The 18939-nt window shown below is 35.2% G+C and overlaps 1 protein-coding gene across 1 annotated transcript; it reads left to right on the top strand.

The window, feature by feature from the left end:
- The first annotated feature begins 1546 nt into the window (after positions 1–1546).
- LOC130956487 (clathrin heavy chain 1-like) lies at positions 1547–13064 on the top strand. Its single transcript, XM_057883539.1, has 30 exons — positions 1547–1826; positions 2130–2334; positions 3537–3625; positions 3719–3797; positions 3919–4046; positions 4494–4592; positions 4717–4825; positions 5189–5268; positions 5344–5571; positions 5659–5724; positions 6180–6296; positions 6489–6686; positions 6846–6962; positions 7113–7172; positions 7316–7402; positions 7591–7674; positions 7781–7915; positions 8001–8063; positions 8144–8248; positions 8336–8448; positions 8566–8818; positions 8923–9059; positions 9136–9414; positions 9488–10490; positions 10655–11140; positions 11236–11406; positions 11496–11681; positions 12103–12225; positions 12324–12434; positions 12539–13064. Exons 1-30 carry the CDS (start codon positions 1779–1781, stop codon positions 12704–12706), a joined length of 5127 nt encoding a protein of 1708 aa, XP_057739522.1. The 5' UTR covers positions 1547–1778; the 3' UTR covers positions 12707–13064.
- The last annotated feature ends 5875 nt before the right edge of the window (positions 13065–18939 follow it).

Here is an 18939-nt window from a genome sequence, read left to right as displayed (position 1 = left end):
TGAGAGAGAAACTATTCAAGGTGAGAGATAACACCTATTCTCTAAAGCGAAATTTAAAATTTAGAGGATTCAAATTCAATAATGTTAATGGTCAATTAGGACTAGTAGGTGTGTATTGTTATGTTATTTAATATACTACATCAATAAATTCTGACGCTGTTAACAATAGAAGTGACAGAATGACTAACATGATTAATTTAAAATCTTTAAAGGATAGATTATTTGAAATTCTTTGATTGCATTAAAAATTAAAAATATTAATTTAATATTAAAATACCCTTTTAAAATAAAAAATAAAATATTCTTTGAGAATAAATATTTTTTAATTATATTAAAATTATAAATTTAAACTTTAAATAAAACTAAAATATCCTTGTAATTAATTTTTATAAGAACACAACAACTTTTGAATGTTACTAAAAATATTAAAGTAAATTTATAAGAACCAATTCATATTATTTAATTGTATTAAGAATTAAAAATTTAAAATAATTTTAAAAACATTAAAATACTCTTATATTTAATTTTAAGATATTAAAAATAGGTTTTTAGAATTAATCTTAAAAATAATAAAATACTCCTTTAAAATTAAGGTTGTTTAATTATGGTTAAAATTTTATATTATAATTTTAAAATATTAAAATATTCCTTAAAAAATCTCTCTCTCTCTCTCTAATAATTTTATTTATATTTGAGAAACTAGATTTTACTTTGGATAAATAACTAATAAAATTATTATTATTATTATTATTATTATTATTATTATTATTATTATTATTATTATTATTTGTTTACTTTTTACGTAAGTATATATGTTTTTTTAAATTAAATTTTGATAATATACAAAATAAAATTATTATATATTTGTTTATTTTTTAGTGAATATTTATATTTTTTTAATTAAATTTATATAATATAAAATTTTTTATCATTGTGTTTATATTTAATATTATAATTTTATTTCACACAAAAAAAATTTATTTAAATTTTAATATTATATACATAATATATATTTAATATTATTTTTTTAAGATTCTAATATATTTTTTTGGATCTAGGGCATAAATTTTTAATTTATTTTTATGTATTATTTATTTTAATTTTAAAACTCAGTTATTCTTTTTTGTACAGATATGTTACTTTTAATATTTATATACTATTTTTTTTGTTTTAAACTTCAATTCAATATTTAAAATTTATAAAAAATGGCTAACTTGATTAAAAGATTATTTTTTAAATTTAAATTATTTAAATAAAATATAATAAATAAAAAATTTAAATTTAATGAATTAATAATAAAATATGCAGCACTTTATAGTTTATATTTAATAAGGAGCGTTTAAGAATTAACCCTATAACCGTGTTATTTTATTTGTGTGTAATAGTAGTAACTAGTAACTAGCAACGGATATTATCTCTCTTGTATGTTTCTTTTTGCCACTCCTAAATTGCTTTACAATGCATAGCTAGCGCATAATAAGACGAGATTATTGCTTCTCTGTCTTTTCAATTTCAATTCTTAACAAATTCCATTTGCTTTTTCCCTTCTTCCCTCCTATATGCTTTTTTATTAGTACTCTCTGAACTCTGAAGTCTGAACCACCTTCTCTTCCTTTTCTTCCCCGTAGATCTCTCTCTTCTTTCTCTTTTCTCTCTCTACAGGGTCCAAGTTGCTTCCACCAGATCTCGCAGCGATTTGGATCCTCTGCTCCGCAACCACACTACTCTTCCCTACACTCGCCGTCGCAGTAGATCCAACTCCTGCGATCTAAGCCACCATGGCGGCCGCCGCCAGCGCTCCCGTCTCCATGAGAGAAGCTCTCACTGTAAGCACTTCTTTTCACGCACTCTTTGCTGAGCTCAATTATTCACTGTGAGCAATAGCTACTTGCTTTCTTCAGCATCGTTGTTCGATGATTCTACCAATCATGCGTTTCGCTGCGGTTTTTGCTCCATAGCTTCATGAATTTACTTCGCTGCTTTACTTTTCAGTGCTGCTGAGCTTACTTTTACGTAGATCTGATTTTTTCTCTTTCTGTTTTACTGTGCGTTGATTTTTTGTGTTGTGCTGAATTTGCTATTTGAGCGATGTGATTTACTTTTTCTTTTTCTTCTGTGATTGCTTGCAGTTGCCGAGCATTGGCATAAATCCGCAGTTCATCACGTTCACGCACGTGACGATGGAGTCCGATAAGTACATATGCGTTCGCGAAACTGCTCCACAGAACAGCGTGGTGATCATTGATATGAACATGCCGATGCAGCCTTTGAGAAGGCCTATTACTGCAGATTCCGCTCTTATGAATCCGAATTCAAGGATCCTTGCATTGAAAGGTAGGCTTTAGCTGTTGTACCTCTAATGTTGTTGTATTGAACTCTTGCCTTGCGTTTCGGGCTAGTGATGTCGTGGATCATTTATCTAATCTAGGAGCGTTTTGGTATTGATATGAGATTGGCATCATTGTTGAGATGGTGATCTGTTAGGAGCTTCAGTTTCTTGATTTTATTACCTTTTTGGCGGATAGAAGCTTTAAATTCCTTTGCCACCTTTTGTTGTATTTTTGGAAACTTACTATCAAGTGAAAGAAACTAGCTAATTTTGGAGTTGGGGACTTGGGGTATATTATTAATACAAAAATGGCAAAAGTGCACCATCGTGAAAAAATTCTGGTTGAACCACGAAGCATTGATGTCAGTAATAACGTGTCTATAGATCCCCACTTCATCCTGGTAGTATGACTTAGTTGCCATTTTTTTGGTTTGAGTCCTTAGTTGCGTCTGAGTTCTGATGCATTAGTACTGCTTACTAGATTGTCTTTAGCAAATTCAAGTAGATATATATGTTTGGTACATCTTGATCACCAACGGATTGTGAAGCATGCATCTTTGATTGATTCGAGAATATGAATCAATTGGCTTTTTTTTTCTCTCTATTTTAAAAATACTATAATTATGTCTTTAAATGATAGAATATCATGAGTAGAAGAAAAGAATATTTACTTTAATTTTCAATCTCCCATTTTGTGGGGTAAAAAGATTATTATATTATGCATGCAACATGGAAGGGAGAATTCGTGCTTTTTTATTTTAAGCTATGAATTAATTGGAGTTAATTTTCCAGAAGATATATGAACTTAACTATGTAATGTTTCTTTTCATTTGAAAAAAATATAAGATTAATTATGTAATGCAGCCAATGAGTCTGGTAAACATTTTTTTAAATGCTTTCTTATTTTACTAATTAGCTAATATAAATTACCAATCCCGATTCAATTTCCCATCTGGTTTGCTCTATTAAATGTTCTACTGTTATATATTATGTAAGTAACCATCATTTGAGACACTTAATACTTGATACTCATTTTATTTTTCTAATAAAAAAATTCCACATAAAAAGGAAACAAACCAATTCTAAGATGGGTTCCAACCGTTTGGTGAAAAGTTATTGGTTATATCATGTTATTTTCTTTGTTGTGCACCTCAATTATTGTTTGCTTTTGAAATATGCACTTATATACTACATTCTTCCCTTTAAGCTCAACTCCAAGGAACAACTCAGGATCACCTTCAAATATTTAATATTGAGATGAAAGCAAAGGTGAAATCATATCAGATGCCAGAGCAGGTAATTGTCATATACGAGAATGCTTTTACTTTAACACGATGGTTGACAGGGACAACTTTGTTAATCCTTGTGGAATGTGTGTTTTATGTACAGGTAGTTTTTTGGAAGTGGATTAGCCCCAAGTTGTTGGGTCTTGTGACACAGACCTCTGTATACCATTGGTCAATTGAAGGTAAGACATAATTCTGCTAATTCAGTTATGTTTTCCATCTTATGCATTTTGGTTGATGTGCTTGTAGCTTGTATGGAAATTGTTAAATGGTTTGTTGGTCTGTGATATATGTATTATGTAGGTGATTCTGAACCTGTGAAGATGTTTGAAAGAACAGCAAATTTGGCAAATAATCAAATCATTAATTATCGATGTGACCCTACAGAAAAATGGTTGGTCTTGATTGGTATAGCTCCTGGTTCCCCTGAGGTATGTCTCTGGTGCCTTGCCTGTGTCATAATAAGTAGGCAACTTGGTTAATTACATTCAAACTATGCTTAGTTCTTTTAATTTAACTCATATTTCTTTGTCTTAATATAGCTTATGGTAATTGGTAGATTGTTAGGGACTTGGGTATTATGGGTGCTCAAAGTCTTACATCGAGTAGTATGGGATGCTTGATGTTGTATATAAGGAGAGTGGTTCTTCCCCTTTAACAGCTAGCTTTTAAGGTGTGGTTTCCCACTTTCCTTAGATACCTAACAATGGTTTCAGAGCATGGTTGCCGACATCCACGGCGGCTTCACTCTATAGATATAAAACCAGTTAACCTAAGTAATTAAGCTATTGGGACAGGTGGTCCTTTAAAAATAATGATGATCTATTTACTATGGATTTCATTCATGAGTCTGATCTGGTTACTGTTCTGCAATTTAGAGACCACAATTGGTTAAAGGAAACATGCAACTATTCTCAGTGGATCAACAGCGTAGTCAGGCTCTTGAAGCTCACGCCGCATCATTTGCTCAATTTAAAGTTTGTCCCTTTACGATTTTGTTTCTTTTTCTTCATTTCTTTATTTAGTTTGAACTGGAATAATTTTAAACTATTATGTGATGTTGCTATGTGCCAGCTAAGTTGAATTGCACTTATTCGACAGGTTCCTGGAAACGAAAATCCTTCTGTTTTGATTTCTTTTGCCACAAAGACACTTAATGCTGGTCAAATTATATCTAAGTTGCATGTTATTGAGCTGGGTGCGCAGCCAGGTCTGTATATCCTTCTCTTAAATCACATTTACCTCGTGAGACGTGAGTAATTAATCTCTGGCAAGATCTATTCAAACAAATCTCAATTTAAAATTTGTAAACTAAACTTTCATTCAACCATTTTCTTTTTCAAATAATGCACCTTTGTCACGGTTTAGACTTGAACTCAAAATAGCTATTTCATATACTTAAAATTGTGGATGTATGAATTATAGTGATCTTCTTGCAATAGAGGTTACTAGGCATTGTATTGGCTTTTAAACATAGATAGGGATGTTGTGTTATAACTAAATCATTTGTATGACTTCATGATCTTTGATGTCATTGATCATCCTATGTTTGACTCTTTAAATTTGTTTGCAGGGAAGCCATCGTTTACGAAGAAACAAGCAGATCTTTTTTTTCCCCCAGATTTTGCAGATGACTTTCCAGTTGCCATGCAGGTATGCAAGTTGCTGGTGCTGCTTGTTCATTTTAAAACTCTGCAGATATTTGACTCATGGTTTAATTTTTGGCAGATATCCCACAAATACAGTTTGATTTATGTGATAACAAAACTTGGTCTCCTATTTGTATATGATTTGGAGACAGCTACAGCTGTATATCGGAACAGAATTAGTCCAGATCCTATATTTTTGACATCAGAAGCTACATCAGTGGGAGGCTTTTATGCCATTAACAGGAGAGGCCAGGTGTTATTGGCTACTGTCAATGAACAAACCATTGTAAATTTTGTCAGCGGCCAAGTATGTTTCTAATCTTGTGATTACTTTTATGAAGTAAATTGGGAAACAAGTGCATTTTAACAAATTTCATTTTCGTATTTGTTTTAGTTAAACAATCTGGAGCTAGCAGTTAATCTTGCCAAGAGAGGAAATCTTCCTGGTGCTGAGAAGCTGGTATGTCAATCTCTCTTTTTCCTTTGGTAATGTAATATTTATTCCTAGGGTGTTGTCAGAAAGTTTTGAAGAAATTGGACATTATCTATGTTTAGTTTGATGATGTTTGATTTAATTTTTAAATGCTAGCTTGCATCAAGTGTGGTTGTATGTGTTGCATTACTATATATGTGCTAATCTTAGTTTTAGGCATTGATCAGGCCAAGTTATAAGTTATTGCCCTTTCCTTATTGTTTATTTTGTTGTGTCTGTTATTGTACTGTCAATATCATATGCTTGTACATGATCGTTCTACTTAGTAATTGAGGGAGTTGTGTGAGTGATTTGGATGTTGTGTTGCCAAAAATATTCTCCTATTATTGTCTTGTAACGAAATCCTGGATCGGATTGTCTATGAAGCCTCCGGTTTACATATTGTAATTGCATTTATTTATCTTTTTTGGTCAACATTACAGGTAGTGGAACGTTTCCATGAACTCTTTGCTCAAACAAAGTATAAAGAAGCAGCTGAGCTTGCTGCTGAGTCTCCACAAGGAATCCTTCGTACCCCTGATACAGTTGCCAAATTTCAGGTTTTTTAATTAGATACCACAGAATTTACCTAGATAGTCATCTTTGCTTGCTTTGAGTGATAAAGGAAATGTACTATTTTCGTTTATTGTCTCTTTTTTTTTGTTTTTTGCTTTTTGTTTTTGTTTTTATTTTTTGTTTTTGGGTGAATCATTCAACTTAAATGGTTAACAGTAATGTGTTATATGTGGCAGAGTGTTCCTGTGCAAGCTGGGCAAACTCCTCCTCTTTTGCAGTATTTTGGGACACTGCTAACAAGAGGAAAGCTGAATCCCTTTGAGTCGTTAGAACTGTCACGGCTGGTCGTGAACCAGAACAAAAAAAATCTTTTGGAGAATTGGTTGGCAGAGGACAAGCTTGAATGCAGTGAGGAGCTAGGAGATCTTGTGAAGGTTGGGTTACATTGAAAACTTTGAAATTATTTGTTATTCATTGTTTATTTCTTATTTTCTTTCCCCCCCTTATGCTTTATTTTGAAATTTTGGCTGTTTTGTGCTACTTGTTGGATTGCTTATACTTGACTTAATTATGATGAGTGTGTTTGATTGCAGACTGTAGACAATGATCTTGCTTTAAAAATATATATCAAAGCCAGAGCTACTCCAAAAGTTGTTGCTTCTTTTGCCGAGCGAAGAGAGTTTGACAAAATTCTTATATACTCCAAGCAAGTAGGTGTTTTTTCTTTTTTTGACCAAAGAATATTGAAATTTCTTCTATTAGATTTTTATTTAATTCTTTGATTCCATGGCCTTTGTGTATTTTACCTTGGCTGTAAGGTGAACATTGCATATACTTATTTTACTTATTTATCTCCATAGGTTGGGTACACACCTGACTACTTGTTCCTGTTGCAAACAATTCTACGGACAGATCCCCAGGTATGAGGAAACACTTAGTTCTTTAATTTAATTGAGTTTTATCTTATCACCCATGACATAGAAATTATGTGTTTAGTTTAGTCTTGGTTTGAAGAAAACAATCCATAGTAGTGCAACTCAACTGTATACATTTTGATTTGCAGGGTGCTGTCAATTTTGCACTAATGATGTCTCAAATGGAGGGAGGCTGCCCAGTTGATTACAACACCATAACTGATCTGTTTCTTCAGGTTAATTATTAAAAGAGATTAAACAATGGTTGTGATTCATAATTTAATAATTTAGTGTTAGGATCATTACACAGTACATGCTACTTTAAGTAGTGTAGAAACAGTTACCGTGTTGTTTCTCCCTTCTTATTTTGGAATGCATTGCTGGACAATCCATTTATTAGCTTCTGGTTACATTTTCTTCTCAGAGAAACCTGATCCGTGAGGCAACAGCCTTTCTCCTTGATGTTTTGAAGCCCAATCTTCCAGAACATGGATACCTTCAGACAAAGGTTTCAATCTTTTACTTTATTGTTATAGGTATCCTATTCCTGTAGTTCTTTTTTTTTTTCTTTTGCAGTGATGCTAATACTATCATCTTGTGAATTTTTTGTTCAGGTTTTGGAGATAAATTTGGTAACTTTCCCCAATGTTGCTGATGCAATTTTGGCAAACGGAATGTTCAGCCATTATGACCGTCCTCGCATTGCTCAACTTTGTGAAAAAGCTGGTCTTTACGTTCGAGCATTGCAAGTAATGACTCACCAGATGTGTTTTGCTATTCTGTTCCTAGTTCAGCCTGGAGGTACTTTTGCTGATTGCATTGTTCTTTTTGCAGCATTACTCAGAGTTGCCGGATATAAAGCGTGTTATTGTAAACACACATGCAATTGAGCCACAGGTATGCTCTCCATTTCTTTTGTTTCTTGATCAACATTATTTTAGTCTTAAAATTACTTACTCATTATAAGGTTATTGCAGTCTTTGGTAGAGTATTTCGGTACTCTCTCACGAGAATGGGCATTGGAGTGCATGAAAGACCTGTTGCTGGTCAATCTTAGAGGCAACCTACAGATAATTGTGCAGGTATAAAAGTCTCATTATTTCTTTCCCATAACTTCTAGTTCTTAATAATAGTCAATTGACCCTTGAAGTTTGCTCATGTCTGATCAGGTTGCTAAAGAATATTGTGAACAACTGGGTGTTGATGCTTGCATAAAGCTCTTCGAGCAGTTCAGGTCGTACGAAGGACTGTATTTTTTCCTTGGATCATATTTGAGCTCCAGGTAAATCTTTCATTCGGAATGAAATTATTTTGGCTAGTGGATCAACGGTCCCATCTGTGCTGGGGGTATTTCCCATTGCATATCTGTTAACATATGCTTCTCTGAATAATGAGGCAGTGAGGATCCTGAAATTCACTTTAAGTACATTGAGGCTGCAGCAAAGACTGGACAAATTAAAGAGGTCGAGCGTGTGACTAGAGAATCAACTTTCTATGATCCTGAGAAAACGAAGAACTTTCTAATGGAAGCTAAGCTTCCAGATGCACGGCCTTTGATTAATGTTTGTGACCGTTTTGGATTTGTTCCAGATTTAACTCGCTATCTGTACACAAACAACATGCTTCGCTACATTGAAGGCTATGTGCAGAAGGTATAGTTTGCATTGCTGCTTTTATAGCCTTGCTCATTTTATGAGTGATTACCTCCCTCCCTCTCTTTCTCTCTCTAAATTAGAACTTTGCACCTCCTTTATAGGTGAACCCAGGGAATGCTCCTTTAGTTGTTGGGCAGCTGCTTGACGACGAATGCCCAGAAGATTTTATCAAAGGCTTGATTCTTTCAGTTCGTTCATTACTGCCAGTGGAGCCCCTTGTGGAGGAATGTGAGAAGAGGTGGTATCTGTTCTCTAGTCAATTTTTCGTTGTGTTCATGTTTCTGATTTTTCTTGGGTCTTGTTTTTAAATGCAGGAATCGTCTTCGTTTGCTCACTCAGTTCTTGGAGCATCTTGTAAGTGAGGGAAGCCAGGATGTACATGTTCACAATGCATTGGGTAAAATTATCATTGACAGCAACAACAACCCAGAGCATTTTCTCACTACCAACCCCTACTATGATTCTCGAGTTGTGGGAAAATATTGTGAGAAGCGTGATCCCACATTGGCCGTTGTAGCTTACAGGAGAGGACAATGTGATGAAGAACTTATCAATGTCACAAATAAAAATTCTTTGTTCAAACTACAAGCAAGGTTTGTGGTATATTATCTGTCTTTCTTTTATTGAATAATAGCTGGCTGCAATGCTTACCTAATGTTATTACAGATATGTTGTCGAGAGAATGGATGGTGATCTTTGGGAAAAGGTTCTTATCCCCGAAAATGCATACAGAAGGCAACTTATTGATCAGGTTGTGTCCACTGCTCTACCTGAAAGCAAGAGCCCTGAGCAAGTTTCTGCAGCTGTTAAGGCCTTCATGACTGCTGATCTACCTCATGAACTGATTGAACTTCTTGAGAAGATTGTCCTTCAGAATTCGGCATTCAGTGGGAACTTTAATCTACAGAATCTGCTCATTTTGACAGCAATAAAGGCTGATCAATCTAGAGTTATGGATTACATTAATAGACTGGATAATTTTGATGGGCCTGCAGTTGGAGAAATGGCTGTCGAAGCTCAGTTGTATGAGGAAGCATTTGCAATTTTCAAGAAGTTCAACTTAAATGTTCAAGCTGTCAATGTCTTGCTAGATAATATTCATAGCATTGATAGAGCTGTGGAGTTTGCTTTCCGTGTTGAAGAGGATGCTGTTTGGAGTCAAGTGGCCAAGGCTCAACTCAGGGAAGGGCAAGTTAGTGATGCAATTGAGTCATTCATACGAGCAGACGATGCCACACAATTCTTGGATGTTATCCATGCTGCTGAAGATGCTGATGTTTACCATGATTTGGTTAAATACTTGCTGATGGTAAGGCAGAAGGCAAAAGAACCCAAGGTGGACAGTGAGCTCATTTATGCATATGCAAAGATTGATAGGCTCAGTGACATTGAGGAGTTCATTCTTATGCCAAATGTGGCCAATCTTCAAAATGTTGGTGACCGATTATATGATGAAGAACTATACGAGGCTGCAAAAATTATATATGCTTTTATATCTAACTGGGCCAAGTTAGCTGTCACACTTGTCAAGTTGAAACAGTTCCAAGGTGCTGTAGATGCAGCAAGGAAAGCTAACAGCGCCAAAACATGGAAAGAAGTTTGCTTTGCATGTGTTGATGCAGAGGAGTTCCGTTTGGCCCAAATATGTGGACTCAACATTATTGTTCAGGTAGTATGTTGTTTTCTGTCAATGTTTTAACTGTCTCAGTTTGGAAAGTTCATAATAATGAGCTTTCAGATTGTAATGGGAAAATGATATTTGTTTAAGTTATGTTAGTGAGTTTATTGTATTTCCTATGCTTAATATGTTGATTGTTCTTGTGAATTTCATAGGTGGATGACTTGGAAGAAGTTAGTGAATATTACCAAAATAGAGGTTGCTTCAATGAGCTAATCTCTCTCATGGAGAGTGGTTTAGGGTTAGAACGGGCACATATGGGCATCTTCACCGAGTTGGGAGTTTTGTATGCTAGATACCGTTATGAGAAGCTTATGGAGCATATCAAACTATTTGCAACGCGACTCAATATTCCAAAACTCATAAGAGCTTGTGATGAGCAACAGCATTGGAAGGAACTGACCTATTTGTATATCCAATATGATGAGTTTGATAATGCTGCAACCACCATCATGAACCATTCGCCTGAAGCATGGGATCACATGCAGTTCAAAGATGTTATCGTCAAAGTTGCAAATGTGGAGTTGTATTACAAGGCTGTTCACTTCTATTTGCAAGAGCATCCCGATCTTATCAATGATGTTCTGAATGTCCTTGCACTTCGTGTTGACCATGCTCGTGTTGTTGACATCATGCGGAAGGTAGCATCAGTAATAGAAAAAATTTTCATTAAATCTTATTGTATAACCTGTTTTATATAGCACTCAAGAAATTTTTTTCTTTTAATGTTCCATAGGCGGGTCACCTTCGTCTTGTCAAGCCTTACATGGTTGCAGTGCAGAGCAACAATGTCTCTACAGTTAATGAAGCCTTGAATGAGATATATGTTGAGGAGGAAGATTATGATAGGTTGCGCGAGTCAATTGATTTTCATGATAACTTTGATCAAATAGGCCTTGCACAGAAGGTGATCCACATTTAATCTTCACTAATTATTTTCTGATTTCTGTTAAGAAACCTGATTGATAATTGTAATATTGTTATATATTTATGCAGATTGAAAAGCATGAGCTTCTTGAAATGAGACGTGTTGCAGCTTATATTTACAAGAAGGCAGGTAGGTGGAAGCAGTCTATTGCCCTGTCAAAGAAGGATAACCTCTACAAAGATTCCATGGAGACAGCCTCACAATCTGGCGAGCGTGAACTTGCTGAGGAGTTGCTTGTTTATTTCATTGATCAGGTATCAAATTTATTTCATACCAGAAATAAAAAAGTTGTTGTTGTGGTTTTTTTTTTTTTTTTTTTTTTTTTTTTTTTTTTTTCTGGATTTTGGCTATAAGATGCTAAATCGTCATGTCTTGTTTATTGCATGTTGTTGCCTATGGTGTCTTTAGCATTTGATTGTTGTTCACAGAGAGTAACAATTTGTAACTAGCATTATTAGTACTTCAATTGTCGTCATGCCTATGGTTATAGTTTACTCTGATCATTGTAGGGTTATGATTTAATTTTCATACCTTATGTTCTGAATTTTTAATCTTCAAAATGTTATTAATTTTATTGAGGCATATCCAATTGAATGAGGGTGATAATATATATATATATATATATATATATATATATATATATATATATTTTTTTTTTTCATCTGGTTTATACAGGGAAAGAAGGAATGCTTTGCCTCTTGTTTGTTTGTTTGCTATGATCTGATCCGGGCAGACATTGCCCTTGAACTGGCTTGGGTAAACAATATGATCGACTTTGCCTTCCCATATCTTCTCCAGGTTTGTGTTTCATATAAGTTATCACATAAACATATAATGCAGCTCATGTTCATCTTTTCTATCATCTTACCTTCATACTTGTCTTGTTGCTGTTGTAGTTTATCCGTGAGTACACCGGCAAAGTTGATGAACTTGTGAAGGACAGAATTGAAGCACAGAACCAAGTGAAAGCTAAAGAACAAGAAGAAAAGGAAGTAATTGCACAACAGGTAATTCATTTGGCCATTTCATTACTCACTCCAATAACATGGCCATAATTTCTTAAAGTTATAGTACTATATACTGAATGTATGAAATATGTCTTGTGTTACAGAACATGTATGCTCAATTGCTACCTCTTGCTTTGCCTGCACCACCAATGCCTGGAATGGGAGGAGCAGCAGGTATGGGAGGTGGGTTTGCCCCTCCCCCTCCAATGGGTGGTTTGGGGATGCCTCCAATGCCTCCTTTCGGCATGCCACCAATGGGCAGCACCTACTGATTTTCAAACAATTGTGGTAAGTTCAGCAATGATCGGTCTGTAATCTGTATAAAGAACAATGTGCTTCCGTTTGGGAGAGTTCAAGATTTTCTTGCGGAATTTTAATGCATTATTCTTTCCTTATGATGGAGGTCGAGTTCAAGTTGAAAAAATATATTGTATTCTTTCTGCTTTTGGGTTTTTTGGGGGGGGGGGGGGGGGGTTGTGTCATATTTTTGTTTCCGTTTTGGTAGTTGAGGCATTTTTTTGGGCTGCTGCTACTACAGCTAGCCGAGGATTTTCTGTATTTTATAAATTTTCTTTGTATTAAATGAATTGTTCTAAAGTATATGTATGAAAAACGCTGGCTTTTGATATATTCCAAATTTTCTCGAATCTTGACAAAAAAAAAAAAAAATATCCATGTTGGCATGCTACTATGTTGTCCTTGTCCACTAAACAATAAGGATTTAAGTTAATATGTGTTTTAAGGACACATGATAATTAGTGAGATTTTAAATTTTTTTATTTTATAGATACAAAACAAATCCATTAAAAATTTAAATTTTTTTATTATAAGGGTTTGTGGAGAATTTGTGCCATTGAAAAAAGAGTCGCTCCTCACTTGCAGTTGATTGTAGCAGTGAAGATTTGGAGTTTTTGACAATCGCGAAAATTCACTTGCCAGTGACAATTAATTAACACCCATGAGCACCTAAGACGGAAATTTAAAAAATGCTGAGTTTTCATTTGTAAAATGAGCCAAGTGTTGACAGCAAGATGTCTTTCAAGGTCGGCTTTGACTTCCAGTTTCCAATCAGTTAGTCATATTTAGGCGTTGACATTTTATTTTGTTTTCTCATATGATAATAATCTCAGATTTTGTGCATATGTTAATTCAAACAAATTAGAGTTAAATTTCAAAGTGGTCCCTAAAATTGTACCCGAAGTTCAAAGTGATTCCTGAAATTAATAGTTACCCAATTATGTCCTCTAACTTGCATTTCGAGACTCATAGTCCTTGCACAATTTCTGTCAGTTAGGTCCCATCAAAAAGCACATGTGGCATCGTGCCTGACACGCTGGCAAGCCTAACGGCTATCTGATGTGGAAGATGAAAGTTTTTGGTGGCAATTTAGTCCCTGAATCAAGTTGAAAAACTCTAATCCCTAAATTTCATTCAATAACTGCGGTCCTTCTCTTTTCTTCTCTTCTAGTCGCAACTGTTCTGCAGGCCTTCTCCTCTCCATCTTTACTTTACAGGAACTTTACAAGCTTGCAATATTGAACACCATAAATTCCTTCTCACCCGTCTCCGTCCCTTCTTATAACAAACTAGAATATTTTCAGTCAATTAAACTATAATCCAGAGTTGTCTTAATGCTTGTACTGATAACTCAATGAATGGATAGCATGAAAAGAAAAAGAAAATAAATACTTCCAACAAAACAATAGTATTTGAATGAACTAAAAGAAGGGTCAGACATGTAAAACTAAAATTGAAGAAAAGTTAAAATGCCACATGCAAGAACAATTCATACCACGCATGTATACATCCATATAATAGCATTCGATGTAGCACTCCTGAATAAACAAAAATTAGTGATTGAATATCAATATGTGGTATGTCTCTATTTCATCCACCCATCAATCCTCATCCCTCAAAAGAAAGGTAAGATTCCTAGAAAATAGAATCAAAGAATAAACAAGAACAAAGAAATCATATCCCAATTTTGGGCATCTGTATGAGTACATCATCAAGGAAGCATCTAACAGAATTTAAGAACCCAAGAAATGAATTTTTAGAGAAAAGCATGAAAATTACCCAGTAAATTTTTCAACCACACCGATTAAAAGTTTTAATTACCCAAATGAAAAAAGTTACATAAAATCCGTAATTACAATTACAATACACAAATTGGGAAGACATGGTCGTTGCTTTCTTGAGCAGAAAAAGAGAAAATGAAAAGAAAACAAGAGAAGAAAAAGTTAGAACTGGAAGCTTATATTGGTTCTTCTAAAGATGGTAAAATCAATTTGGGGATTAGAGACATAATCTAAACAATAACAATCATAAAAATTAAATAGCAACAATTAGATGAAGCAGAGACCCGAGACAGAGGAGAGAAGACGATCAGCAGCAACAATCAGCCAAAACATTAACAATAATGATTGAATAACAAAAAAAAAAAACTCACCTTGGCCGCATGCATGAGGGAGAGAATCGAGCCAGAGGAGAGAAGAGGGAGGCAGAGTAGAAAGGCAGGCTGCAGTGAGTGATGAGTAGTGAGCGCGATGAGTAGAGAGGGAGGCAACAGCGAGCAGTGAGGGCGACAAACAAGATGACGCGGTGACGCAAAGGGGATCGCAGCGACGAGATGGAAGCCTGTGAGAGGCGTCGACAGAGATGGTTGAGGCTTTGTGCTCTGCCTTTGTTGTCTTTGAATGATGTGAGTGTGAGAAACTAGGTTGGGGAGGAGGATGAGTAGCGTGGCGCCGAGACGGAGGCCGGCGAGAGGCGGTGACAGAGAGAGCTGAGGAAAGCTCTGCTTTGCCGTGTGGTTAGTGTTGCGAGTTTGAGAGCGTCGGGTTGGGGAAGGGGCCTGGAAGGCAGGTTTTTTTTTTTTCCAAATAATTACGAAACGACACCGTTTCAATGCCAGTGGGGGCAGGAATTAACCAGCTCAGCTTTCCGATTATAAGAGATGAACGGATATGAGGGACTACTATGAGTTTCGGATTACAAGTTAAAAGACATAATTTGATAACTATTAATTTCAGAAATCACTTTAAGTCTCAAGTGCAATTTCAAAAATTACTTTGAAACTTATTAGAGAAATTTAGCCATAATAACCTCTAGAGGAATTTAACCATAATAATACTAATAATAATAACTACTGTAAGAGCTTATGGGGAGTTTCCGCCAATAAAAAAAAGTTTGTTATTCAGTTACAGATAACAATGATCAACTTTGCAGCTGATTTAAGTCGTTAAAATTTTGACAATTTCGAAAATTCACACAAACAATCAAATACATATTGAATATACAGATCATATAAATAGTAATAAATTATATGATTTTATTCTATTTTTAAATTAATTTAAATTAAATTATACTACAAATATATTTTTTTATTCCATTAATCGTACAAACGAGATATTAATATATATTTTATTATCACTCTCAATAAGATTTGATTAAGATACAAAGCTATTTTATTTCTCTCTCAAAAAATATAATTTTTCAATTGCTCTGTTAAAGTTTTTGCTGTCTCCAAGAGTTTTTCTTTTTCTTTTATTCTTTTCAATTTTAATTCTTTAATTTTTCTTTTTATTATTCAAATCCTTTTTTCATTTGAATTTATTCCTTACAACTTTCTCTCATTATTTTTCTACTCATTTTATTCTTCTTATTTTTTGCTTATTTTATCATCATCACATCCTCATTCGTATCATGAACTCAAAAGGGGAGAAAAATCACATCTGAATCCAAGGAGTATGGAAGAAGAGGAGAAATTGGTATTTGTGACAGAGGAAGACTTCTCTAAAGGACTGGAGGCATGTACTAAGAGTCTATTTAGCCGTGTGTTTGCTGATAAGATCTTTTCAACAAGAATTGTTCATACCCTGACCCAACAGATAAAAGCCAGGCCCAATAACTGGTGGACGAAATTGTGATCACTACAACTTCGCACAACTAACCAGCAAGTGCACTGGGTCGTCCAAGTAATAAACCTTACGCGAGTAAGGGTCGATCCCACGGAGATTGTTGGTATGAAGCAAGCTATGGTCACCTTGTAAATCTTAGTCAGGCAGACTCAAATGGGTATAGATGATGAATAAAACATAAAGATAAAGATAGAGATACTTATGTATATCATTGGTGAGAGCTTCAGATAAGCGTATGAAGATGCTTGTCCCTTCCGTCTCTCTGCTTTCCTACTGTCTTCATCCAATTCTTCTTACTCCTTTCCATGGCAAGCTTATGCAAGGGTTTCACCATTGTCAGTGGCTACCTCCCATCCTCTCAGTGGAAATGTTCAACGCACCCTGTCACGGCACGGCTATCCATCTGTCGGTTCTCGATCAGGCCGGAATAGAATCCAGTGATTCTTTTGCGTCTGTCACTAACGCCCCGCCCTCAGGAGTTTGAAGCACGTCACAGTCATTCAATCATTGAATCCTACTCAGAATACCACAGACAAGGTTAGACCTTCCGGATTCTCTTGAATGCCGCCATCAGTTCTTGCCTATACCACGAAGACTCTGATCTCACGGAATGGCTGGCTTGTTTGTCAGGCGAGCGCTCGGTTGTCAGGCGATCAACCATGCATCGTGTATCAGGAATCCAAGAGATATTCACCCAATCTAAGGTATAACGGAGGTGGTTGTCAGTCACACGTTCATAGGTGAGAATGATGATGAGTGTCACGGATCATCACATTCATCAAGTTGATGAACAAGTGATATCTTAGAACAAGAACAAGCGGAATTGAATAGAAGAACAATAGTAATTGCAATAATACTCGAGGTACAGCAGAGCTCCACACCTTAATCTATGGTGTGTAGAAACTCCACCGTTGAAAATACATAAGAACAAGAGTGATCATTGGCTTCGGTCCCAGAGAGGGAACCAGAAAAACCAAGATCTGATCTAAGAACTAGATGTCCAAAGATGAAAAATACAATAGTAAAAGGTCCTACTTATAGGGAACTAGTAGCTTAAGAATTACAAAGATGAGTAAATGACATAAAAATCCACTTCCGGGCCCACTTGGTGTGTGCTTGGGCTGAGAATTGAAGCATTTTCGTGTAGAGACTTCTCTTGGAGTTAAACGCCAGCTTTTGTGCCAGTTTGGGCGTTTAACTCCCATTTTGGTGCCAGTTCCGGCGTTTAACGCTGGGAATTCTAAAGGTGACTTTGAACGCCGGTTTGGGCCATCAAATCTTGGGCAAAGTATGGACTATCATATATTGCTGGAAAGCCCAGGATGTCTACTTTCCAACGCCGTTGAGAGCGCGCCAATTGAGCTTCTGTAGCTCCAGAATATCCACTTCGAGTGCAGGGAGGTCAGAATCCAATAGCATCTGCAGTCCTTTTCAGTCTCTGAATCAGATTTTTGCTCAGGTCCCTCAATTTCAGCCAGAAAATACCTGAAATCACAGAAAAACACACAAACTCATAGTAAAGTCCAGAAAAGTGAATTTTAACTAAAAACTAATAAAAATATACTAAAAACTAACTAGATCATACTAAAAACATACTAAAAACAATGCCAAAAAGCGTATAAATTATCCGCTCATCACAACACCAAACTTAAATTGTTGCTTGTCCTCAAGCAACTGAAAATCAAATAAGATAAAAAGAAGAGAATATGCAATGAATTCCAAAAACATCTATGAAGATCAGTATTAATTAGATGAGCGGGGCTTTTAGCTTTTTGCCTCTGAATAGTTTTGGCATCTCACTCTATCCTTTGAAATTCAGAATGATTGGCTTCTTTAGGAACTCAGAATCCAGATAGTGTTATTGATTCTCCTAGTTACGTATGATGATTCTTGAACACAGCTACTTATTGAGTCTTGGCTGTGGCCCAAAGCACTCTGTCTTCCAGTATTACCACCGGATACATACATGCCACAGACACATAATTGGGTGAACCTTTTCAGATTGTGACTTAGCTTTGCTAAAGTCCCCAATTAGAGGTGTCCAGGGTTCTTAAGCACACTCTTTTTGCCTTGGATCACAACCTTATTTCTTTCTTTCTTTTTCTCTTTCTTTTTTTTTTCGTCTCCCTTTTTTTTTCTTTTTTCGTTTTTTTTTGTATTCACTGCTTTTTCTTGCTTCAAGAATCATTTTTATGATTTTTCAGATCCTCAGTAACATGTCTCCTTTTTCATCATTCTTTCAAGAGCCAACATTCATGAACCACAAATTCAAAAGACATATGCACTGTTTAAGCATACATTCAGAAAACAAAAGTGTTGCCACCACATCAAAATAATTAATCTGCTATAAAATTCAAAATTCATGCAATTCTTCTCTTTTTTTTTTCAATTAAGAACATTGTTTTTTTTTTTTTAAGAGAGGTGATGGATTCATAGGACATTCATAACTTTAAGGCATAGACACTAAGACACTAATGATCATAAGACACAAACATGGATAACATAAGCATGAAAATTTCGAAAAAAAACAGAAAACTAAAGAACAAGGAAATTAAAGAACGGGTCCACCTTAATGATGGCGGCTT

The sequence above is a fragment of the Arachis stenosperma genome, chromosome 10 (assembly GCF_014773155.1).
Source record: "Arachis stenosperma cultivar V10309 chromosome 10, arast.V10309.gnm1.PFL2, whole genome shotgun sequence".
Lineage (NCBI taxonomy): Eukaryota > Viridiplantae > Streptophyta > Magnoliopsida > Fabales > Fabaceae > Arachis > Arachis stenosperma.
The sequence above is the reverse complement of the archived record's forward strand: the minus strand, read 5'-3'. Positions and strand labels throughout refer to the sequence as shown.